This window comes from Capra hircus, chromosome 2 (genome assembly GCF_001704415.2).
Source record: "Capra hircus breed San Clemente chromosome 2, ASM170441v1, whole genome shotgun sequence".
NCBI lineage: Eukaryota > Metazoa > Chordata > Mammalia > Artiodactyla > Bovidae > Capra > Capra hircus.
The window spans coordinates 59,098,981-59,124,776 of NC_030809.1; the positions used below are offsets into that span (position 1 = coordinate 59,098,981).

At 38.7% G+C, this 25,796-nt stretch overlaps 1 protein-coding gene across 1 annotated transcript in view; it reads right to left on the bottom strand.

Moving 5' to 3' along the window:
- The window catches only part of CNTNAP5 (contactin associated protein like 5), a 1,089,942-nt gene that overhangs the window by 9,305 nt on the left and 1,054,841 nt on the right, over window positions 1–25,796 (bottom strand). Inside the window, exons 23-24 of the mRNA XM_018061606.1 lie at window positions 2,442–2,660; window positions 342–413 (exon numbers count right to left, since the gene is read on the bottom strand). Of these exons, the coding sequence (XP_017917095.1) occupies window positions 342–413; window positions 2,442–2,660 (291 nt within the window). The remainder of the gene's footprint in view (window positions 1–341; window positions 414–2,441; window positions 2,661–25,796) is intronic.

A 25,796-nucleotide genomic window follows, 5' to 3' on the forward strand; every position in this document is an offset into this window, starting at 1 on the left:
GGTTTGCTTTGTTTGTGCTTTAGGAAAAATGACAACTGGATGAGATCGACAGGATGCATGCTGCCTGTCTCGAAGTAAATTATCCAGCTGTTGACTCTGTGCTCAGCTGCCTCGTGGTTGAGGGGAAAGAAGACTCCATGGAGCTGCTGGTACCTGGCCTGGGGTGAGGGTGTCTCTGATCATTAAAGCATTATGACTATTCATGAAAAGGCTCACATTCTTGCAGATCATGCAGGGCTCTGGGTGCTGGATGGCCACCATTGAGGAAGAATTCAGATAATTCCTCCAGACCACAGAATCACTTATGTCTGTTCTGCTTTCAGCCACAAAGCATGGTTTACCTCCAATGATGGCTGAGTCACTTCGTACTGCATTGGTGAGTGGTTCCCGCTCATCTGTCTTCCCAAAAAGATCTGAAAGGAGTAAAAGACACTGATCCTAGCAGGAGCTCTATAATATGCAGTTGAGATGACACACCTGTGGGTTAGACTAGATGATCTCAGAGAGTTAGGAGTTTGCATTTTGGAAGGAACCCAAACAAGCATATACAGAAAAAAAAAAAGAGAGAGAGAGAGTATTTGAAGTACTCTGCTTATACCCCATACTTGCATGATTCTGTTAGAATCTATATAAGCTGTAATATAAGGGGTTAAACAAAATGATGGTGGTATTATGTCTGCTTTAGTCTACTGCTTACCTCTCAGCCTACTTTTGATGTCCTTTTCTGCTTTGCTGGACAGTTTCTATACATGACAACACCTTCTTCCCTCAATCACACTTGCCTCTGCTTTAGAGGTTTCTTTAATTACAAGAGATTTCTGAGTTCATTGTCAGGAAAGAACAAAAGTGTTGGTGCATTAACCCACCCAGGAAACTCTCACTAGAGTGTTTTACTAGATGTACATTAATATATATATATATTTAAAGAGCATCAAGTTTGAAGGCACCTAGACCTGGGTTCTAATCTTTGCTCTGATACTTATCAGTCTGGTGACACTGAACTATGTACATTTTAAAACAACCTGCAAAGGTATTAAAAGGGGTTAATGATCCTAGAGACATCCATTTAGTGCACATAAGATTTTCAGGACTTACAGCACCTATCATTAGTACTGCTGTATCATTTAATTCTCTGGAAATGACTCCAACATGATTATTGTTTTTCCCATTTTCACAGATACCAAAGCCATTAAGCAACCTGCCCAAAGTTCCATATTTTAGCATTGGAAGATTCAGAACACAAATCAAGCCTAGCCAAGTGTCACATTCATGTACTTTTCTAGGATACATACCTGACTGCTGCCAAGAAAACACCAAGATCAGTGATAAGCAGGCAGCAGAAAAACTCTATGCCCTTTCTTTGCTCATAATTCATAACTTATTTGGAAACTGATGAACATACCTGACTAAATTAAATCCTAAGAATGCTCCTAGATACCTAGGATGACGGTGACTAAGAAAGCTAGAAAAGGTATTTCAAGGAGTGGTAAAATAAGAGAAGATGTGTGGATGATAGTACCATGGGGATTTCCTATTATTAAGGAAGGTTGGTTTTAATCACATGAATTTTATTTGTTCAAAGCCCAGCTTACCTCCCTGTCCTCAAAACTCTTCAATCCTAAGAGCAATAACCACTTTAAATAGTAGTGAAAAAAATAAATATACCTACATACATATATGGGCTTCCCTTATAGCTCAGTTGGTAAATAATCCACCTGCAATGAAGGAGACTCTGGTTCAATTCCTGGGTTGGAAAGATCTTCTGGAGAAGGGAAAGGTTACCCACTCCAGTATTCTTGGGCTTCCTTTATGGCTCAACTGGTAAAGAATTTGCCTGCAATGTGGGATACCTGGGTTCAATCCCTGGGTTGGGAAGATCCCCTGGAGAAAGGAAAGGCTATCCTCTCCAGTATTCTGGCCTGGAGAATTCCATGGACTTTATAGTCCATGGGGTCACAAAGAGTCAGACATGACTAAGTGACTTTCACTCACTCACTCACTCACATATATATATGTATCCATTTCTAACTACTCATTATATTAGAAGTTGTTGTTTAGTAGCTAAGTCTTGTCCAACTCTTTTTGTGACCCTGTGTACTGTACCCTGCCAGGATCCTCTGTCCACAGGATTTCCCAGGCAAGAATACTGGAGTGGGTAGCCATTTCCTTCTCCAGGGGATCTTCCCGACCCAGGGATAGAACCTGGGTCTTCTGCTTGGCAGGCAAATTATTTGCCACTGAGCCACCTGGGAAGCTCTATATTAGAAATGGGATTATTTAATTATATTAAATATCAATCTAAGAAACCAGTCATAATTCTTAACTGCCTGTAATCATACAAGGTAAGGAATCGATTCACTTTAGCCTTTAGCCTGAAAGCTTCTTGAAGACATCAAAGTAGTACTGGTGGAAGAATTTTCATGGAGTATTTTCTTGCACACCTGATGAGGAATGCACCGTGGTCACCGCATTCACATCTGAATCCATCAGAGAGGCACAGCTGGATTCTGTCAAGGCCCCTTGGATGGTTACAGGTGCAGTGGTAGAATGGCGCAGCGCTGCCTTCAGTGGTGTAATATGGTTGTATTGGACTGAGGCCAGACACCCAACAAAACCCAGGGCATTGGCTTTGGCAACTTCAGCATCCAATCCAAGATTCTCTGCAATGTGAAAAACAATTAGTTAAAAAATAAATAAATAAAACCAAAAAACTGCTCCATCTCCATGTTAAGTAATGTTTGAAATTGCAGAAAGTGCCTTTTTATTCTTTGAATAAAGGAGATTGTCCTTTCTCTCTCTTCATCTACTTTCTCGAAACTCTACCCTAAATATAAGTGTCAATACATCAACCACATATTGCAGAAAATTGCTTGGGCTATTTTGCTTTGAGATAATGTTTCAAACTTCTAAATTTTCATTCATGTATTTTATGAACTGTAACGAATACTTAATAAATCTCCTCTACACTCTAGATGTTTTATATTACAGAATTTGGATCATTATCCCATCACAGTTTATTTATGGATGCTGGTGATTAATTCAAGCATACTACAATGTTCATTACAATACTTCACTCAAAATGATAGTAGGAAAAAAAGTGAAATGAGGCAGAGAGATAGGAAGTTCAAAGTGATCCTCTCAGAAGTTTATCGTGTTTGGTGTTTTCAGCACCTTGTATACACTATATACTAATACATTTTCATACACTAATAGCTTGACCATATATCCAAGATTTTCACATGCTTAGTTCTGTCCATATTACAGACTGATGAGCATGGATTTTCTATGACAGCACTCAGTCTCCCAAAGTGTCTTTGAGTTTTTATAAAAGATAATGAGACAATCATTTATGAATCATGGCAAGATCAAATGTCTCATTTGCTTCAAGATTTGTGATGATATTACTCAGTATGCCATCTCTTTATTTTAACAAGGATCATTTGAACAAATTTCTGTGATGCAATTACATATGATGACAATGCAGGATGGACTTATTCCCCCCTTTTAAAGCATAACATCTTCAATAGACCTAGATGGTTCAAATAGTTATTTTATTATGATGAAATGCATATTTTCTGGAAGAAGGCAAGGACTTTCCTCTCAATCAGATTAATTATAATTTACTTTCATTCATAATTTATCAAAGAGTGCCTCCAGGGATCACCAAGCAAGCATTTTTTTGGCCACATTTAGGGAAGTTATATAGTGGACATATAGAGGAAAATGAGAAACTAATATCCCTCAACAATGTTATGTCTACTTTTGACCTTATTATTCCTTCCTGAGCAACGCCCCATGTTCAGTTCAGTTCAGTCACTCAGTCGTGTCTGACTCTTTGCAACCCCATGAATCGCAACATGCTAGGCCTCCCTATCCATCACTGTCTCCTGGAGTTCACTCAAACTCACGTCCATTGAGTCTTTGATGCCATCCAGCCATCTCATCCCCTGTCATCCCCTTCTCCTCCTGCCCCCAATCCCTCCCAGCATCAAAGTATTTTCCGAATAGTCAACTCTTCGCATAAGGTGGCCAAAGTACTGGAGTTTCAGCTTCAGCATCATTCCTTACAAACACCCAGGGCTGATCTCCTTTAGAATGGACTGGTTGGATCTCCTTGCAGTCCAAGGGACTCTCAAGAGTCTTCTCCAACACGACAGTTCAGAAGCATCAATTCTTCAGCCATGTAAACCTCAGTAATTTATCATCCCTCTTATCTTACAGGAAAATAAAAGAAATTATGGGTATTAATTTAATGTGGCTGTTGTAACAAATTGTTGTCGATGTTGCTCAGTCACTTAGTCATGTCCAACTCGTTGCTATACCATGGACTGCACTACTAGGCTTCCCTGTCCTTCACCATTTCCCAGAGATTTCTTAAACTTGTGTTCAATGAGTCAGTGATGCTATCCACCATCTCATCCTCTGTCGTCCCCTTCTCCTACTTCCTTCAGTCTTTCCCAACATCAGGGTCTTCTCTAATGAGTTGGCTCTTTGCATCAAGTGGTCAAAGTACTAGGAGCTTCAGCTTCAGTATCAGTCCTTCCAATAAACTTTCAGGACTGATTTCCTCTAGGATGGACTGGTTGGATCTCCTTGCAGTCCAAGGGACTCTCAAGAGTCTTCTCCAACACCACAGTTCAAAAGCATCAATTCTTCAGCAATCAGCCTTCTTTATGGTTCAATTTTCACATCCATACATGACTACTGGAAAAACCATAGTTTTGACTAGACAGACTTTTGCCGGCAAAGTAATGTCTCTGCTTTTTAGCATGCTATCTAGAATGGTCATAGTTTTTCTTCCAAGGAGCAAGCATATTTAATTTCATGGCTGCAGTCATCATCTGCAGTGATTTTGGAGCCCCCCAAAATAAAGTCTGTCAGTTTTTCCATGGTTTCCCTATCTATTTGCCATGAGGTGATGGGACTAGATGCCAAGATCTTTGTTTTTTGAATGCTGAGCTTTAAGCCAGCTTTTTCACTCTCCCCTTTCACCTTCATCAAATGGCTCTTTAGTTCCTCTTCACTTTCTGCCATAAAGATGGTGTCATCTGCCTATCTGAGTTTACAGATATTTCTAACCACAATCTTGATTCCAGCTTGTGCTTTATCCAGCCTAGTATTTCTCATGATGTACTCTGCACAGAAGGTAAATGAACCAGGTGATAATAAACAGCCTTGATGTACTCCTTTCCCAATGTGGAACCAGTCTGTTGCTGCTGGAGACTCCCTGGCACTCACAGGAGAAAATGATTGCATGTCCTTCTACTCCACCATCTTGAAGCATTTAATCACATGGATCACAAACCGTGTCTGACTCAGCGAAACCATGATCCATATCATATAGGGCCACCCAAGATAGATGGGTCATGGTGGAGAGTTCTGTAAATGTGGTCACTGGAGAAGGGAACAGCAAACCACTTCAACATTCTTGCCATGAGAACCCCATAAACAGTATGACAATGCATAAAGATATGACACTGAAAGACAAACTCCCTAGGTTGGTAGGTGCCCAATATGCTACTGGAGAAGAGCAGAGAAATTATAACAAATTAGCATAAACTTAAACAACTTAGCATAAAAGAACACATGCTTTGTCTTATAGGTCTGCAGAAGTCTGATACAGGTTCCCACTGAGCTAAAAACAAGATGTTGTCAATTTGCATTTTTCCTAGAGGCTCCAGGGGATAACCCATCTCTTTGTCTTTTCTTTTGTTTTCTTTCTTTAAATTTATTTATTTATTTTAATTGGAGGCTAATTACGTGACAATTTTGCAGTGGTCTTTGCCACACAGTGACATGAATCAGCCATGGGTGTTCATGTGACCTCTATCCTGAACCATCCTCCCACCTCCCTCCCCATCCCATCCCTGAGGGTTGTCCCAGTGCACCAGCCCTAAGCGCCCTGTCTCATGCATCAAAACTAGACTAACGATCTAGTTCACATATGGTAATATACATGTTTCAATGCTAATCTCTCAAATCATCCCACCCTTGCCTTCTTCCACAGAGTCCAAAATTCATTTTTTTACATCTGTGTCTCTTTTGCTATCTCTCATATAGGGTCATCATTACCATATTTCTAAATTTCACAGATATGCATTAATATACTGTATTGGTGGTCTTGTATTCCCATCTCTTTCAGAATTTTCCACAGTTTACTGTGATCCACACAGTCAAAGGCTTTGGCATAGTCAATAAAGCAGAAATAGATGTTTTTCTGGAACTCTCTTACTTTTTCGATGATCCAACGGATGTTGGCAATTTGATCTCCTGTTCCTCTGCCTTTTCTAAAGCCAGCTTGAACGTCTGGAAGTTCACGATTCACGTATTGCTGAAGCCTGGCTTGCAAAATTTTGAGCATTACTTTACTAGCGTGTGAGATGACTGCAATTGTGCAGTGGTTTGAGCATTCTTTGGCATTGCCTTTCTTTGGGATTGGAATGAAAACTGACCTTTTCCAGTCCTGTGGCCACTGCTGAGTTTTCCAAATTTGCTGGTATATTGAGTGCAGCATTTTCACAGCATCATCTTTCAGGATTTGAAATAGCTCACCTGGAATTCCATCACCTCCACTAGCTTTGTTCCTAGTGATGCTTTATAAGGCCCACTTGACTTCACATATGCAGGTAAGGAAGCAACAGTTAGAACTGGATATGGAACATACTGGTTCCAAATAGGAAAAGGAGTACGTCAAAGCTGTATATTGTCACCCTGCTTATTTAACTTCTATGCAGAGTACGTCATGAGAAACGCTGGGCTGGAAGAAGCACAAGCTGGAATCAAGATTGCCAGGAGAAATATCAATAACCTCAGATATGCAGATGACACCACCCTTATGGCAGAGAGTGAAGAGGAACTGAAAAGCCTCTTGATGAAAGTGAAAGTGGAGAGTGAAAAAGTTGGCTTAAGGCTCAACATTCAGAAAACGAAGATCATGGCATCTGGTCCCATCACTTCATGGGAAATAGATGGGGAAACAGTAGAAACAGTGTCAGACTTTATTTTTGGGGGCTCCAAAATCACTGCAGATGGTGACTGCAGCCATGAAATTAAAAGACACTGACTGCTTGGAAGAAAAGTTATGACCAACCTAGATAGCATATTCAAAAGCAAAAACATTATTTGCCAACAAAGTTCCATCTTATCAAGGCTATGGTTTTTTTCTGTGGTCATGTATGGATGTGAGAGTTGGACTGTGAAGAAGGCTGAGTGCTGAAGAATTGATGCTTTTGAACTATGGTGTTGGAGAAGACTCTTGAGAGTCCCTTGGACTGCAAAGAAATCCAACCAGTCCATTCTGAAGAAGATCAACCCTGGGATGTCTTTGGAAGGAATGATGCTAAAGCTGAAACTCCAGTACTTTGTCCACCTCGTGTGAAGAGTTGAGTCATTGGAAAAGACTCTGATGCTGTAAGGGATTGGGGACAGGAGGAGACGGGGACGACAGAGGATGAGATGGCTGTATGGCATCACTGACTCAATGGACATGTGTTTGAGTGAACTCCGGGAGCTGGTGATGAACAGGGAGGCCTGGCGTGCTGTGGTTCATGGTGGTCGCAAAGAATCGGACACGACTGAGTTACTGAAATGAACTGAACTGAATTGATACTGTATTGGTATTTTTCTTTATGACTTACTTCACTCTTTATAATAGGCTCCAGTCTCATCCACCTCATTATAATTGATTCAGAAGTTTTCTTTTTAATGGCTGAGTAATATTCCATTGTGTATATGCACTACAGCTTTTTTATCCATTTTTCTGCTGATGGACTTCTTAGATTGCCTCCATGTCCTAGCTATTGTAAATAATGCTGTGATGAATACTGGGGTACACGTGTCTCTTTCAATTCTGATTCCCTCAGTGTGTATGCCCAGCAGTGGGATTGCTGCATTGTATAGCAGTTCTATTTCCAGTTTTTTTTTTTTTTTTTTAATATATAAAATAATAAGTTCCCAAACATGAACCCCCCTCCCACCTCCTTCCCCATAACATCTCTCTAGGTCATCCCCATGCACCAGCTCCAAGCATGCTGTATCCTGCATCAGACATAGACTGGCGATTCAATTCTTACATGATAGTATACATGTTAGAATGTCTTTTAAGGAAATCTCCACACTGTTCTCTATAGTGGCTCTACTAGTTTGCATTCTCACCAACAGTGTAAAAGGGTTCCCTTTTCTCTGAACCCTCTCCAGCATTTAATGTTTGTAGACGTTTTGATAGCAGACATTCTGACCAGTATACGATGGTACCTCATTGTGGTTTTGACTTGCATTTTCTGATAGTGAATGATGTTGAGCATCTTTTCATGTGTTTGTTAGCCATCTGTATGTCTTCTCTGGAGAAATATCTGTTTAGTTCTTTGGCCCATTTTTTGATTGGGCGTTTATTTTTCTGAAATTGAGCTGCATGACCTACTTGTATATTTTTGAGGTTAGTTGTTTGTCAGTTGCTTCATTTGCTATTGTTTTCTCCCATTCTGAAAGAAGAGAGTGAAAAAGTTGGCTTAAAGCTCAATATTCAGAAAACTAAGATCATGGCATCTGGTCCCATCACTTCATAGCAAATAGACGGGGAGACAGTGCAAACAGTGGCTGATTTTATTTTTATCGGCTCCAAAATTGTGGCAGATGGTGAGTGCAGGCATGAAATCAAAAGACGTTTGCTCCTTGGTAGAAAAGTTATGACCAAAATAGATAGTATATTAAAAGGCAGAGACGTTATTTGCCAACAAAGATCCATTTAGTCAAGGCTATGGTTTTTCCAGTAGTCATGTATGGATGTGAGATTTGGACTATGAAGAAAGCTGAGCACCAAAGAATTGATGCTTTGAACTGTGGTGTTGGAGAAGACTCTTGAGAGTCCCCTGGACTACAAGGAGATCCAACCAGTCCATCCTAAAGGAGATCAGTCCTGGGTCTTCACTGGAGGGACTGATGTTGACGCTGAAACTCCAATACTTTGGCCTCCTAATGCGGAGTGCTGACTCATTTGAAAAGACCCTGATGCTGGGAAAGATTGAGGGCAGGAGGAGAAGGGGATGACAGAGGATGAGATGGTTAGATGGCATCACCGACACAATGGACATGGGTTTGGGTGGACTCCAGGATTTGCTAATGGACAGGGAGGCCTTTCATGCTGTAGTTCATGGGGTCGCAAAGAGTCGGACACGACTAAGCAACTGAACTGAAAGCTGTCTTTTCACCTTGCTTATAGTTTCTTTCATTGTGTAAAATCTTTTAAGTTTAATTAGGTCCCAATTGTTTATTTTTGCTTTTATTTCTATGACTCTGGGAGGTGAGTCATGGAGGATCTTGCTATGATTTATGTCAGAGCATGTTTTGCCTGTTTTCCTTTAGGAGTTTTATAGTTTCTGGTCTTATATGTAGATCTTTAATTCATTTTGACCTTATTTTGGTGCATGGTGTTAGAAACTGTTCTAGTTTCATTCTTTTACAAGTGGTTGACAAGTTTTTCCAGCACCACTTGTTAAAGAGATTGTCTTTTCTCCATTGTATATTCTTGCCTCCTTTGTCAAACATAAAGTGTCCATAGGTGTGTGAATTTATCTCGGCTTTCTATTTTGTTCCATGGATCTATATTTCTGTTTTTGTGCCAGTACCATACTGTCTCGATGACTGTAGGTTTGTATTATAGCCTGAAGTCAGGCAGGTTGATTCCTCCAGTTCCTTTCTTCTTCCTCAAGATTGCTTTGGCTATTTGAAGTTTATTATTTGTGAAATTATTTGTTCTAGTTCTCTGAAAAACACTGTTGGTTGCTTGATAGGGGGTTGCATTGAATCTATAGATTGCTTTTGGTAGTATACTCATTTTCACTATATTGATTCTTCCAATCCATGAACATGGTATATTTCTCCATCTATTTGTGTCATCTTTGATTTTTTTTGTCAGTGTTTTATAGTTTTCTATATATAGGTCTTTTGTCTCTTTAGGTAGATTTATTTATTTATTATTTCTTTAGGTAGAAATATTTTATTCTTTTCGTTATAATGGTGAATGGAATTGTTTCTTTAATTTTCTTTCTGTTTTCTCATTGTTAGTGTACAGGAATGCAAGGGATTTATGTATGTTAATTTTATATCTTGCAACTTTACTATATTCATTAATTAGCTCTAGTAATTTTCTGGTGGTGTCTATAGGATTTTGTAGAGGATCATATCATCTTTATGTAGAGGATCATATCATTTGCAAACAGTGATTGTTTTACTTATTCTTTTCCAATTGGGATTCCTTTTATTTCTTTTTCTGCTCTGATTGCTGTGGTTAAAACTTCCAAAATCATGTTGAATAGTAGTGGTAAGTATGAGCACCCTTGTCTTGTTCCTGACTGTAGGGGAAATGCTTTCAATTTTTCACCATTGAAGATAATGTTTGCTGTGGGTTTGTCATATATAGCTTTTATTTATTTGAGGTATGTACTTTGTATGCCTGCTTCCTGGAGGGTTTTTATCATAAATGGATGTTGAATTTGTCAAAGGCTTCCTGTGCCTCTATTGAGATGATCATATGGTTTTTATCTTTCAATTTGTTAATGTGGTGTATCACATCAATTGATTTGTGAATATTGAGGAATCCTTGCATTCCTTGGATAAAGCCCACTTGATCATGATGTATGACCCTTTTAATATGTTGTTGGATTCTGTTTGCTAGAATTTTGTTAAGGATTTTTGCATCGATGTTCATCAGTGATATTGGCCTGTAGTTTTCTTTTTCTGTGGCACGTTTCTCTGGTTTTGGTGTTAGGATGATGATGGCCTCATAGAGTGAGTTTAACAGTTTACCTTCCTCTGTAATTTTCTGGAAGAGTTTGAGTAGATTAGGTGTTAGCTCTTCTCTAAATTTTTGGTAGAATTCAGCTGTGAAGCCATCTGGTCCTAGGCTTTTGTTTGTTGGAAAAATTTTTATTACAGTTTCAATTTCTGTAGTTGAGATGGGTCTGTTAAGATTTTCTATTTCTTCCTGGTTCAGTTTTGGAAGGTTATAGTTTTCTAAGAATTTGTCCATTTCTTCCAAGTTGTCCATTTTATTGGTATATAGTTGCTTATAGTAGTCTTTTATGATCCTTTGTATTTCTGTGTTGTCTGTTGTGATTTCTCCATTTTCATTTCTAATTTTGTTGATTTGATTCTTCTCCCTTTTTCCCCTGAGGAGTCTGGCTAATGATTTGTCTATTTTATTTATCTTCTCAAAGAACCAGCTTTTAATTTTGTTGATTTTTGCTATTCTCCTTTGCTTCTTTTTCATTTATTTCTGCCCTAATTTTTATGATTTCTTTCCTTCTACTAATCCTAGGGTTCTTCATGTGTTCTTTTTCTAGTTGCTTTAGGTGTTAAGTTAGTTTATTTATTTGACTCTTCTCTTGTTTCTTGAGGTAAGCTTGTATTACTATGAACTTTCCCCTTAGCACTGCTTTTGCTGAATCCCATAGGTTTTGGGTTGTTGTGTTTTCAAGTTCATTCATCTCTATGCATATTTTGATTTATTCTGTGATTTGTTGCTTATTCGGAAACGTGTTGTTTAGCCTCAATATGTTTGTATTTTTGGTACTTTTTTCCTGTAGTTGACATCTAATCTTACCACATTGTGATCAAATAAGATGTTTGAAATGATTTCAATTTTTTGAATTTGCCAAGGTTAGATTTATGGCACAGGATATGATCTATCTTGGAGAATGTTCCATGTGCACTTGAGAAAAAGGTGAAATTCACTGTTTGGTGGTGAAATATCCTATAGATATCAATTAGATCTAACTGGTCCATTGTATCATTTAAAGTTTGTGTTTCCTTGCTAATTTTCTGTTAGTTCATCCGTAGTTGTAAATGGGGTATTAAAGTCTCCCACTATTGTGTTACTGTTAATTACCCCTTTTATACTTGTTAGCATTTGTCTCACATATTGCAGTGCTACTAAGTTGGGTGCATATATATTTATAATTGTTATATCTTCTTCTTGGATTGATCCTTTGATCATTATGTAGTGTCCTTCTTTGCCTCTTTTCAAGGCCTTTATGTCAAAATCTATTTTATCTGATATGAGTATTGCTACTCCTGCTTTCTTTTGGCCTCCATTTCCATGAAATATCTTTTTCCAGCCCTTCACTTTCAGTCTGTATTTGTCCCTTGTTTTGAGGTGGGTTTCTTGTAGACAGCATAGATAGGTGTCCTGTTTTTGTGTCCATTCAGCCAGTCTTTGTCTTTTGGTTGAGGCATTCAACCCATTTACATTTAAGGTAATTATTAGTAAGTATGATCCCTTTGCCATTTACTTTGTTGTTTTGGGCTTCAGTTTATAAACCTTTTCTGTGTTTCATGTCTAGAAAAGATCCTTTACCATTTGTTGAAGAGCTGGTTTGGTGATGCTGAATTCTCTCAGCTTTAGCTTGTGTAAAGCTTTTGTTTTTGCCTTCATATTTGAATGAGACCCTTGCTGGGTATAGTAATCTGGGCTGTAGGTTTTTCTTTATCATCACTTTAAGTATGTCCTGCCATTCTCTTCTGCTCTGAAAAGTTTCTGTTGAACGATGAGCTGTTATCCTTATGGGAATCCCCTTGTGTGTTATTTGTTCCTTTTCCTTTGCTGCTTTTAATATTTGCTCTTTGTGTTTGATTTTCATTAATTTGATTTATATGTGTCTTGGGGTGTTTTGCCTTGGGTTTATCCTGTTTGGGACTCTCTGAGTTTCTTGGACTTGGGTGGCTATTTCCTTCCTCATTTTAGGGAAGTTTTCAACTATCATCTCCTCAAGTATTTTCTGATGGCTGTCTTCTTATTCTGGGACTTCTATGATTGAAATATCAGGACATTTAATATTGTTCCACAGGTCTCTGAGGTTGTCCTAATTTTTTTTTTCTTTTTTCCTCTCTGCTTCATTTATTTCCACCATTCTATCTTCCATCTCACTTATCTTATCTTGTTCCTCAATTATTCTATTGTTGACTCCTTCTAGAGTGCTTTTGATCTCAATTATTGCATTATTCATTATTGATTGACTTTTTTCTTTCTTCTAGGTCCTTGTTAAACATTTCTTGCATTTTCTCAATCCTCATCTCCAGTGTATTTATCTGTAACTCCATTTTATTTTCAAGATTTTGGATCACCTTTACTATCATTATTCTGAATTCTTTATCAGGTCAACTCTCTATCTCCTCCTCTTTTGTTTGGTTTGGTGGGCATTTATCATGTTCTTTTACCTGCTGAATATTTATCTGCCTTTTCATTTTGTTTAGATTGCTGTGTTTGGGGTGGCCTTTCTGTAGGTTGGAAGTTTGTGGTTCTTCTTTATTGTGGAGGTTGCTTCCTGTGGGTGGGGTTGGACTAGTGGCTTGTCAAGGTTTCCTGGTTAGGGAAGCTTGCATCTGTGTTCTGTTGGGTGGAGCTTTATCTCTTCTCTCTGGAGTGTAATGAAATGTCCAGTAGTGAGTTTTGAGGTGTCTGTGGGTTTGGTGTGACTTTGGGCAGCCTATATTTTAATGCTCAGGGCTGTGTTCCTGCATTGCTGGAGAATTAGCTTGGTATGTTTTGCTCTGGAACTTGTTGGCTCTTGGATTGTGCTTGATATCAGTGTAGGTATGGAGGCTTTTGAAATAGCTCTTGTCAATTAATGTTCCATGGAGTCAGGAGTTTTCTGGGGTTCTCAAGTTTTGAATTTCAACCTTCTGCCTTTGGGTTTTAGTCTTGTTCTTACAGTAGCCTCAAGACTTCTCTATCCATACAGCACAGATGATAAAACATCTAGGTTAATGGTGAAAAGATTCTCCACAGTAAGGGACACCCAGAGAAGTTCAGATTTACATGGAGAAGAGAAGAGGGAGGAGGGAAATAGAGGTGACCAGGAGGAGAAGAAAAGGGGAGAGAGCAATCTAGCTAGCAATCAAATCCCTATGTGCTCTCCACAGTCTGGAACACTCAGAGTTGTTCACGGAATTACATAGAGACGAAAAGAGGGAGGAGGGAGAGAGAGGTGACTAGGAGAAGAGGGGGAGTCAACAAGGGAGAGACCAATTGAGCCACTAATCAGTTCCCTAAGTGTTCTCCACAGCCCAGAACACCCAGAGAGATTCACAGAGTTAAGTAGAGAAGAGAAGGGGGAGAGAGGAGATAGAGGTGACCTGAGGGAGAAAAGGGAGAGTCAAAAGGGGAGAGAGCAATCAAGCCAGTAATCACACCCCTAAGTAAAAATGGGTACTGAAGATGAGATTCTTAAAGGTATAAAATTGACAACAAAAACCAAAAAGTAAAAATTAAAAATCTAGAGTAGAGGTTAGAGTTTCAAAAATACAATATTAAAAATACAAAACAAAATCAATCACAAAAATTATATATATATATATATATATGAAATTTGCTTTAAAACAGTCTTTTAGGCAAAGTAATAAATAGTAGGTCATAAAAGTGAAAATTAAAGGAGGAATAAATAACTTAAAAGAATTTAAAAATGATAATAGTAAAAGTCTATCTAAGCATTTCTCTGGAGCTGTTGAGGGCAGTGTGGTGTAAATTCAGTTTCAGATCATTTCTTGTTCCAGCTTATACTTCTTTTCAGCTTCTACAGGCTCCTTCCAATACTTAGTCAATGCTAACTACAGAGTTTTAATCTGTTTCACCTGTCACTTCCAGAGTGGTTCCCTCTTCTTTATTTTGGCTTCCTCTGTTTACAAGTCTCTTCAGTGTCTAATTTCTGCCCGACACATAGGGGTGAAGGTGGTTACTTATTTAGGCTCACTTGTTCAGATGTGCTGTGGGGAAGGAGGAACACTGCAAAGACTTATTACTGGCATGTGTGGGGAGTGCTCGCAGTGTATGGACCACACTGGGTTTTCCCCAGCTCATGGCAGCATGTGCTTTCCCGGCCTACACTGCTCAGGCTCCAGGTTGCTCTGCAAGGGAACTGTCCAAAGCAGACCTGTGTTTTGTCCACTTGGCAGGTGTAAGCTGCTCAGGTTCAGGTTCTTGGGTACTCCACAAAGGCACAGACTCAGGCATGCATTTTGTGCTCTTCCCAGGTCTCAGCAGCTCAGGCGATGAGGTGCTTGGTGAGCACACTGTCTCAGGTGGTCTGTGCATCTTAATTACCTCCTTGGTCCCAGCCAGTTTCCCAGTGTGCCACAAGAGCGCCATATCAGGTGTGCTTTGTGTTTCCTCTAGGGAGTTGATCTCAGGCTGCAACCCTCCTGGTAGATATCAACTCTCCAGAATCCCAAGAATACTTGTTTAGCAACTGGAAGCCTGCTCACAGTTTGGTGGAGGATGCCATCGCTGGGGCCGAGATTGTCCCTTGCCTTCCAGCTCTGGCTGTCGCCCATCTGCCTCTCTGCCTCTGATGGGGGGAGGGGCCTGTCCGCAGCTGGCTAGCTCTCCTTTGGTACTCGCTCAATTCTTTGTTCTCTGAGCAGACCAGACTGTGCCTTAGGTTAGAGCTTTTCACAAGAAAGTTCCCCCCCACCACCACCTCTCTCTCTCTCTCTCTCTCTCTCTTTTTCTTTTCTCTGTTTAGCTATCTCACAGTTTGGGTTGCTATCTCATGTTAACTCCCACAGATTGTCCTCAGGGCGTTTACCCTAAGCAATGCAGTGGTTGCCTCTCTGTTCAGCCCCCGCTTGCTTGTGGTCGGCATGAGCATCTGGGCTACTTCTCCGTTGGGAGTAATGGTTAGGCGCATATTCTGTTTTTGTTTGTTTGTTTGTTTTTCCTCCTGGTTATGTTGCCCAGTGAGATTCTAAAACTCCCCCACAGACCCGCTGGTGAGAGGGTTTCCCGCTGTTTGGAAACTTCTCCTCCTTCACAACTCCCTCCAGGGATAAGTCTCCATCACTAACTCTTTCATCTCTCTTTTTGTCTTTTATATTTTGCCCTACCTTCTTTTGAAGAGAATGGACTGCCTTTCTGGGTGCCTGGTGTCCTCCACCAGCATTCAGAAGTTGTTTTGTGGAAGCTGCTCAGCATTTAAATAATCTTTTGATGAATTTGTGGGGGAGAAAGTGGTCTCCCTGTCCTATTCCTCTGCCATCTTAGGACCACTTCTCTATCTTTTCTAACTGTCGTAAGCCACCCACATTCCTTGGCTTATAGGCCCCTTCCCATACTTTCAAAGCCAACAGCGTTGCATGTCTGTGCATCTTTCATCTGAAATTAGATTTAATTCTAATTATCTTCTTTTGCCTCTTTCTTACACTTTTAAGGATCTTTGGGATTATACCGAGCTGAGCCATTCCTGGTGGCTCAGACAGTAAAGAATCCACCTGCAGTGTGGGAGACCTGGGTTCAATTCCTAGGTCAGGAATATACCTTGGAGAAGGGAATGGCAACCCATTCCAGTATTCTTGACTGGAGAATTCCATGGACGGAAGAGCCTGGCAGGCTAAAGTCCATGGGATTGCAAAGTGTTGGATACAACTGAGTGACTTTCACATCACATCCCTATTTTAAGGATAACTGATTAGCAAACCTTAAGTCTTCTATGCCAGTTAGCGTAACATAGTCACAGATTCTGAGGATTAGTATTCAGCTGTCTGTGGGTCATTATTCTTCCTACTACTCCATTCTTCCAGACATGCTGCATCTGAGATTCTCTGAAGACTCTCCATGTAATAATAATAAAAATAAAATAGAGATGTAAAGTGACACTTCTTCAAGTGTGAAAGAACATAGGGTGGGGAAGAAACTGCTCTCTTTCAAATATTCCAATAAATATCTTTCCAGGTTGGAACATATGTATTACTTACTCATGCAAGCACCACATATGTTTATCTCTTATTATAAGCTTTAAAAACAAGATTATGAGAATAAAAGACTGCTCAAACATTGTTATTCAACAGTCTTACACACCAAAAGTCTTTAATTAAGGCTAGGTGCTGTTTGTTGAGTACCACAGAACTCAGTGGAATTCAGAAGATGCATTAGTTACTGATTGGTAGTTATTAAGGGGTAGTTAGAGATCAGAGGAATTTATAGAGAGAGGCAGAAGACAAGAGATGGAAAGCATGAACTGGCATGAGGTTTTTGCCTTGTAGAATTTCAAAGCAGTGCAAAGTGACATGTCATTGTAGCTAACGCTCTAAGTCAAAACTGCCACATCTCATGCCTAGAACTCAGTTAAAAAGAAGCCTATATTGGTGCCAATATTTGAAGGATATTGTTACTGTGACTACCTTGAACCCAAGTTCCACGTAAAAGAAGTAGCACATGAATAAATAAGGTGACATGCCAGAAAATGACTACCTCTCTTCAAAGGAAGAAATATTTTGGATGAAACTTTATCTCTAGGAAAGTTTATTTATTATAGATATATGAAAAGCATGCAAACCTTGAGAGGTTTCTGAAATGAAAAAAAAAAAAAAGAAAACTAAAATCCTTGATAGGAGAAAATATTCTTAGTATGAAGTTGACATAATGATTTCTCATTCTTATATATATATGGAGAAGCAAAAAATCATGTTAGGATGATTTCAGTTTGTATTTACTTCTTACAAACTCGTTAAATAATATGCAATAATAAACAATTATTTGCTAAAGATACATTTGTTCAATATTCAACAATTATTGAGCACCGACTATATAATAATGCAATATTTTTAAAATTTTTGAGAGGTGGTTGACATAAAACATTATGGGTTTCCCAGGTGTGCTAGTGGTCAAGAATCCACCTGTCAGTGCAGGAGACAGTGGGCTCGATCCCTGGGTCAGCAAGATCCCCTGAAGGAGGGTAAGGCAACCCACTCTAGTATTCATGCCTGGAGAATCCCATGGACAAAGGAGCCTGGCAGGCTATACTCTATAGGGTTGCAAAGAGTTGGACACAACTGTAGCAACTTAGCATGCACACACATACAACATTATGTTAGTTTTATGTGCACTATATTGTGATTTGACATTTGCATATGTTATAAAGTGATCATCATGATAAGTCTAGCAACCATCTGTCCCATACAAAGTTTTTATAATATCATTGACTGTATTTCTTATCACCATGGCCCATTTATTTAATAACTGAAGGTTTGTATATTTTAAACCCGTTCACTTATTTTGACCACTCCCCTAACTACCATCCCTCTGGAAATCACCAGTTTGTTCTCCATATGAGTGTTTCCATTGCTTTCTTTGTTTTGGCTTTTAGAAGTCACATATAAGTGAGATTGTATTTGCCTTTGATTTATTTCTCTTAGCATAATACCCTCAGATTCATCCATGTTATAGTGTATACACACACACACACACATATATATATATATATATATATATATATATTTGATGTAGTCTCATCCTTTCGTTTATTTTTTATACATCTGAAAAAACTGAAATTATTAAAGTTAAAATATATACAGGAGATCATGTGGCAATGTTGAGATTTAAACCAAAGTCTTTAAGACTTGAAATGCCAAACTCTTTATGTAAACTATGCTACCTCCCTAAAAAACCTTCCAAAAATATTCTAAGTAATTTGGAAAACACCTTTACATAAATTAGTTAAGAAGCAATAGGTTGCAAAAAAAGGAAATCATAGGTCATTCTGAACTCTTTGTTAAAGATAATGCAGGGTGGGAGACAGTAGTATTGAAACATGCATATTATCATATTTGAAATGGATGTTTGTGAGCATGCTAAGTTGCTTCAGTCGTGTCCAACTCTTTGTGACCTCATGGACTAAAGTTCACCAGGCTCCTCTGTCCATGGGATTATTTAGGCAAGAATACTGGTGTGGGTTGCCATACACTCCTCCAGGGGATCTTCCTGACCCAGGGGTTCAACCCATGTCTCTTATGTCTCCTACAATGGCAGGTGGAATCTTTACCATTAGCACCACTTGGGAAGCTCATGTAAGGGATAGTCAGTGGGAATTTGCTGAATTATGTAGGGAACCCAAAGCTGGTGCTCTGTGACAACCTAGAAGGATGGGATGGGAAGGAGGTAGAAGGGATGTTTAAGAGGAAAGGGGCATATGTATACCTATGGTTGATTCATGTAGATGTATGACAGAAACCAACACAATACTGTAACGTAATTACTCTCCAATTAAAATAAAATTTAAAAAGATAATCTAATTATTAAGTCATTTTATTCAATTTTTAGATTACAGTCACATTCAAGTTATAAGGAATTAGGCAAGGGGACTACTGTGTAGGTTGAGCTACAGGATATATATGGAAGACTAACTTCACAGTGAAGGCAGCTTTTCAGAAGCAGTAGAATGGGATTTCAAAGAAAGGCTCTACCATGGAAAAATGCCACTCCTGTTTCTCATTCTTCCCAAGGTTTTCTGCTCATATATGAAAGTCCCACCTAATCAAGAACTGAAAGGTTTGTCTTCATATAATATATACCATCATCTTGAAAAACCATAAATATCTTACAAAGAAACATTTTCAAAACTTATTTGAAGCTGACATTGTTTCTACCTCCTAACACACTTTAAATATCACTGAAATAGTGTTTCTGATTCTTATTAGAGTTTGTCTCCCTGCCCTCAAATACTGGTGAAGAAGCAGCATTGTGCTGAAATAGCACAGGTTGGAGGTAGCCTGAGTTGATGAATTATATGCTCTTGAACATATGACTTGAATATTCTCATTTCTGAGCTTCAGTTTTTTACACAGTAAAATAGTGATAAATAACACTGACCACATTAATTGTGATGGGAATAAATACAATAAGTATGAATTCCAGCCCAATGCCTTTATATGCATTTATTATTATTATTCCTACTACTTATCCAAAGAGTTCCAAACTCCTTTGTCTACATTCAATTACCCTCAACACGCCCAAGTTCCAAACTCCTTTGTTTACATTCAATGACCCTCAACATGCCCAAGTAATACTTCATTTATATGAGAAAACTTAAGACATAAATCCTTATGTCCTTGCTGTAAAGACTAAATTTCCATTTCATATTGATGCATAACTTAATAAATGTAGTACTAAAACTTTGAATGACTCAGTTATTATAGATTAACTTATTTAAGCATCTAAAAATTTGACTATCCACATTAATTTGCAAGCACACCTTTCTTCAAAGCAAATCTATGTCCCTCTGTTGAAACAAGTGGATTTTGTTATGCCAAGGAAAACAGCACAGAACCAATTTGAGTCCCAGAAAGTGCAGCACTTTGCAGAGTCACAATTGTTCGACACTAAGAGAGTGATAGAGTCCAACCAGGTAGGTGTTTCCCACCCACCGCCTCCCCCCACTGGGTATTAAGAAAAAAAAAAAGATCAGTAATTGGCTAAAAACAGACACTGCCGTAGGATGTACCATGACATTTGCTATATGTCAAAATCCACAGAAGACATTTGAATCATGAAGTGTCAAAATATAGGTCATGCAGACCCACACATTCTGGACTTATGAAACTAAAATCTTCTACCTTCATAAAACATAAAGAAAGAAACTAATGTTAATGAAAAGTATAAGTAGTATATACAAGTAAAGAGTTTTTCCCTCAAAAGTACTAAAAAGTAGCTTTTAGGTAAGAGAAAAACAGTCTGATAATTTAGCTGGATATCAGAGGTTATCCAGTGTCTAAAAATCACGTCCCTCAGATAAAGCTTTTAACCCTGAAAGAGGAATGTCAAACTGTATTTTAAAATAGTTGGCATTTACTTAATGACTTTTTTTTTTTGCTTTTCATGGAATGTACATTCATAATATCTGTGTATTAATAAATATTCATCCTTTTGTAATAAGAAAATGTAAGATAATTATATCCAATTATCAGTTAGAAAAGTTAAGACACAAAGTCAAGCAATTGCTTAAAGCAAGTTACTCAGCAGTCGCCTCAGGACTGGAAAAGGTCAGTTTTCATTTTAATCCCAAAGAAAGGCAATGCAAAAGAATACTCAAACTACCGCACAATTGCACTCATCTCACATGCTAGAAAAGTAATGCTCAAAATTCTCCAAGCCAGGCTTCAGCAATACATGAACCGCGAACTCCCTGATGTTCAAGCTGGTTTTAGAAAAGGCAGAGGAACCAGATCTCAAATTACCAACATCTGCTGGATCATGGAAAAAGCAAGAGAGTTCCAGAAAAACATCTATTTCTGCTTTATTGACTATGTCAAAGCCTTTGACTGTGTGGATCACGATAAACTGTGGAAAATTCTGGAAGAGATGGGAATACCAGACCACCTGACCTGCCTCTTGAGAAATCTGTATGCAGGTCAGGAAGAAACAGTTAGAACTGGACATGGAACAACAGACTGGTTCCAAATAGGAAAAGGAGTACGTCAAGGCTGTATATTGTCACCCTGCTTATTTAACTTCTATGCAGAGTACATCATGAGAAACACTGGACTGGAAAAAACACAAGCTGGAATCAAGATTGCTGGGAGAAATATCAATAACCTCAGATAAGCAGATGACACCACCCTTATGGCAGAAAGTGAAGAGGAACTAAAAAGCCTCGTGATGAAAGTGAAAGAGGAGAGTGAAAAAGTTGTCTTAAAGCTCAACATTCAGAAAACGAAGATCATGGCATCTGGTCCCATCACTTCATGGCAAATAGATGCGGAAACAGTAGAAACAGTGTCAGACTTAATTTTGGGGGGCTCCAAAATCACTGCAGATGGTGACTGCAGCTATGAAATTAAAAGACGCTTAGTCCTTGGAAGAAAAGTTATGACAAACCTAGATAGTATGCTCAAAAGCAGAGACATTACTTTGCCGACTAAGGTCCATCTATTCAAGGCTATGGTTTTTCCTGTGGTCATGTATGGATGTGAGAATTGGACTGTGAAGAAGGCTGAGCACCGAAGAATTGATGCTTTTGAACTATGGTGTTGGAGAAGACTCTTGAGAGTCCCTTGGACTGCAAGGATATCCAACCAGTCCTTTCTGAAGGAGATCAACCCTGGGATATCTTTGGAAGGAATGACGCTAAAGCTGAAGCTCCAGTACTTTGGCCACCTCATGCGAAGAGTTGACTCATTGGAAAAGACTCTGATGCTGGGAGGGATTTGGGGCAGGAGGAGAAGGGGATGACAGAGGATGTGATGGCTGAATGGCATCACGGACTCGATGGACATGAGTCTCAGTGAACTCCAGAAGATGGTGATGGACAGGGAGGCCTGGCGTGCTGTGATTCATGGGGTCGCAAAGAGTCGGACACAACTGAGCGACTGAACTGAACTGAACTGAACCTAGTTCATGGCCAATTCAGGGCTGATATCTAGGTCTTTTATATTCTGTCCTTATTTCTTTGTATCATGCCGTATTTAATACTTTTCTGTAGCCATTTTAAAATTAACTTTTAGTATAAAATAAATTGCTTCACAATGTTGTGTTAGTTTCTGCTGTAAAGCAAAGTTAATCAGCAATATGTATATATATACCCCTTGTTTTGGATTTACTTCTCATTTAGATTGCCACAGAGTGCTGAGTAGAGTTCCCTGTGCTATACAGTAGGTTCTCATTAGTTATCTTTTTCATTCCTAGTGTATGTATGTCAATCCCTAATTCCCAATTCATCCCATCCCCATTCCTCCTTAGTAACCACACATTTTTTTGTCTATGCCTGTGTCTCTATTTCTGCTTTGAAAATAAGTTAATTTATACCATTTTTTATAGATTCCACATATATGCATTACAATTGATATTTTTTTTCTATTATGACTTACTTCAATCTGTATGACAGTCTCTAGGTTCATCTATGTCTCTACAAATGGCACAATTTTATTCCTTTTTGTGACTGGGTAATATTCCATTGTATAAATGTACCACATCTTTATCCATTCCTCTATTGATGGACATTTAGTTTTCTTCCATATCCTGGCCATTGTGAATGGTATTGCAATGAACCTTAGGGTACATATGTCTTTTTGAATTATGGCTTTCTCTGGATAGTTGCCCAGGAGTGGAATTTCTAGGTTTTATTGATTATTGATAAAGTGAAAAGAAACCTCAGCTCCAAAGCGTAACTTGGAAACAGTGAAATCCCATGCACCCATCCAGCCCCATCTGTGCTACATAGAACTGAACATCTCCTTCTTTTCTGAATAGTAGCACACACTCTCTCTGCCTATAAGGCTCTTCTGTCCCTTAACTACCTGGGTAATATCCACTCCTTTGTACATCTATTTAATAGATGTATTCCTATATCTATTTATTAGCCACCTATGAGAACATGCTCCTTGTGAGACAGTTGTCAGCTAGAGGACATTTTCCTTATCTCTATGAGCTTTCAGTCACTTTGGAGGATTAACTGAATAGACCAGCAATGATTTCAGGCAAAATCTTATGGAGGGACAGATGCTTATGGCTCTAGGAGTACAGATGAAACCCCTGACACAATCTAGGGCAGCAGGGATCAAATTTAGTTTGTAAAATAAAGTTCCAGGGATATGTATGAAAATGTCTATTTTCAGATCTCTAGTCATTCAGTAAGTCTGGTGTGGAGGTACAAAAGAATTTGCATTCTTAAAGTACATTCCTAGACAATTATGATACAGATGGTTCACAAAGCACATTTTGAGAAACCGTACTTTAGAAAAGATGGCTTGGAATAAATATATTAGGTCAATAAGCATACATGAAAATGTGGGCAGAGTGCTGCAGATACAAGCAAAGCCTGTACAAAGTCTAGAGTGAGAAAGACCATCACATTTCAAACATTAAAAAATTAAGTTAACTCTGCCTTAAAATAAGACAAAAGATGATGCTGAAAAAACAAGGAGGGACCAAGTCGAGTTAAGCAAGTCCTTCTCCACGTTCCCAAGGCATTTGCTTCCTTCTATCACACTTCTTTTATTCCACCATTATGTTTACAGTCTGTCTTCCAACTATATTGGTAACTTCTTGCTTTCGGGTAAGAAGCTTTTCTTGCTTTTCTCTTCACCCAATTAGAACACCACACCTAAGACACAGTGTTTCCTAAACTGAAAATGGAATGAATAATTAAGAAACAAATGTTTCCAAATATCAACAACAATGCAGCCTGATCAGTGATATTTAGATATATTTCAGACTTCTGTATTCTGGCCACTTATAAGCATTTAGTTTATTTACGTTTATAATCACACTCACAACACATTATGTGGAATTCTCTTTGATGAGGCCCAATCCTGATAAGAATTTCATTAATACGTCTTGCAGCTCTTCCAAGGGTACTCATCAAAGATTTCTCTTCATTATTCCCAGTATTTTGTTATCTAAAATTAAATAAACTGCTTTTAGGGGACCTGGGTGACCATGTAAATTAGATTGCTACACATCCCAGTGTCTATTTTCTTCATGACCCCACTGCCAAGGAGATACCTCCAAATGTTTCATGAGAGACTCCTTACTTTTGGGTCCCATACTGAAAGCCCCTTCCTCAGCAAAGACATACTTAGACACCCAACTAAGGAGCACATACTCCCGTGATTCTCAATTTCCAGCATATTTGAAACCAGCTGATTTCCTTTCTAATTAATTGCATCAGACTTTGCAATTTTGTCTGTGTGTGTGTGTATGACATTGCTTCACCTTTTAGGTACCACTCCATACCATCTATTTTATGATGAAAATGTCCTTATTTGCTTACTGCTAACTAACTACGTGTTGTTGCTGTTCAGTCACCAAATCATGTCTGACTCTTTGTGACCCCATGGACTATAGCACACCTGTCCTCTCTGACCTTCAGTATTTCCCAGAGTTTGCTCAAACTTATGTCTATTGAGTCAGAGATGCTATATACTAACATATTATTTTGGGCATGCTGCTGCTGCTACTGCTAAGTGACTTCAGTCATGTCCGACTCTGTGCGACCCCATAGACGGCAGCCCACCAGGCTCCCCCATCCCTGGGATTCTCCAGGCAAGAACACTGGAGTGTGTTGCCATTTCCTTCTCCAATGCATGAAAGTGAAAAGTGAAAGTGAAGTCGCTCAGTCGTGTCTGACTCTGTGCGACCCCATGGACTACAGCCCACCAGGCTTCTCCATCCATGGGATTTTCCAGGCAGGAGTACTGAAGTAGGGTGCCATTGAAGTTGCTAAACAAATGTCTTTTGGATGATTAATTAAGTCTGAATTGTACAGGACCTGACATATGATAGGCATTGCATTACTTTTCTTTATGTAAAAATATATACCCATAGATAGATAGAAGATGAATAGATGATAGATGCTAATATAAGAAACATAAAAATAACCAAGGTGATTCAGTCAACAAAAATTCTGCCCTTTGAGAATTCATTATCTGCAGTGAACATCTCACAAGCTAAATTATATTTTCACTTTTTAATTGGGTTCCTTATTTGCAGGCATTACATAAAGGCAGCTCTGTGGATATATGACAGTGAGTCCTGGATAAATAAGACTTTAGCAATATATCCAAAATTTAAACTTATAAATAGCATACTCCCAATGCCAATTCTGCTTATTTTCTACAGAAAAATCACTTTTATGTGTTTAATACTGGAATGCTCAAGTTGTTGTAAAAACTCACTTCTTTGGAACTGGAAAATTAAAAAAAAAATCCTTGTATGTTGATTATTTATTTGATATCACCCCAGAACCAGACAACTCACATGTCTTGATTCATATCTCTGTTGTTTACTCTGTTAAAGGAAATGAGCAAAGCTAGAACCCTACATGTCCCAAAAGAGTCTTTTAACAGAGTACAAAAATAACGTATAGACATATATTCTGCTCTGTTATGGAATTGCTAGCTGTGAAGTCAAAAGTACCAAAAGAGTAAAAGCCACACTGAGCACCTCCAGAGATCTGATGTTATTTCTTTTTGTTTGTTTGTTTGTTTACAGAGGTAGGCATAATGTATATTTTGTGAGGAGGTTTTCTGCTGAA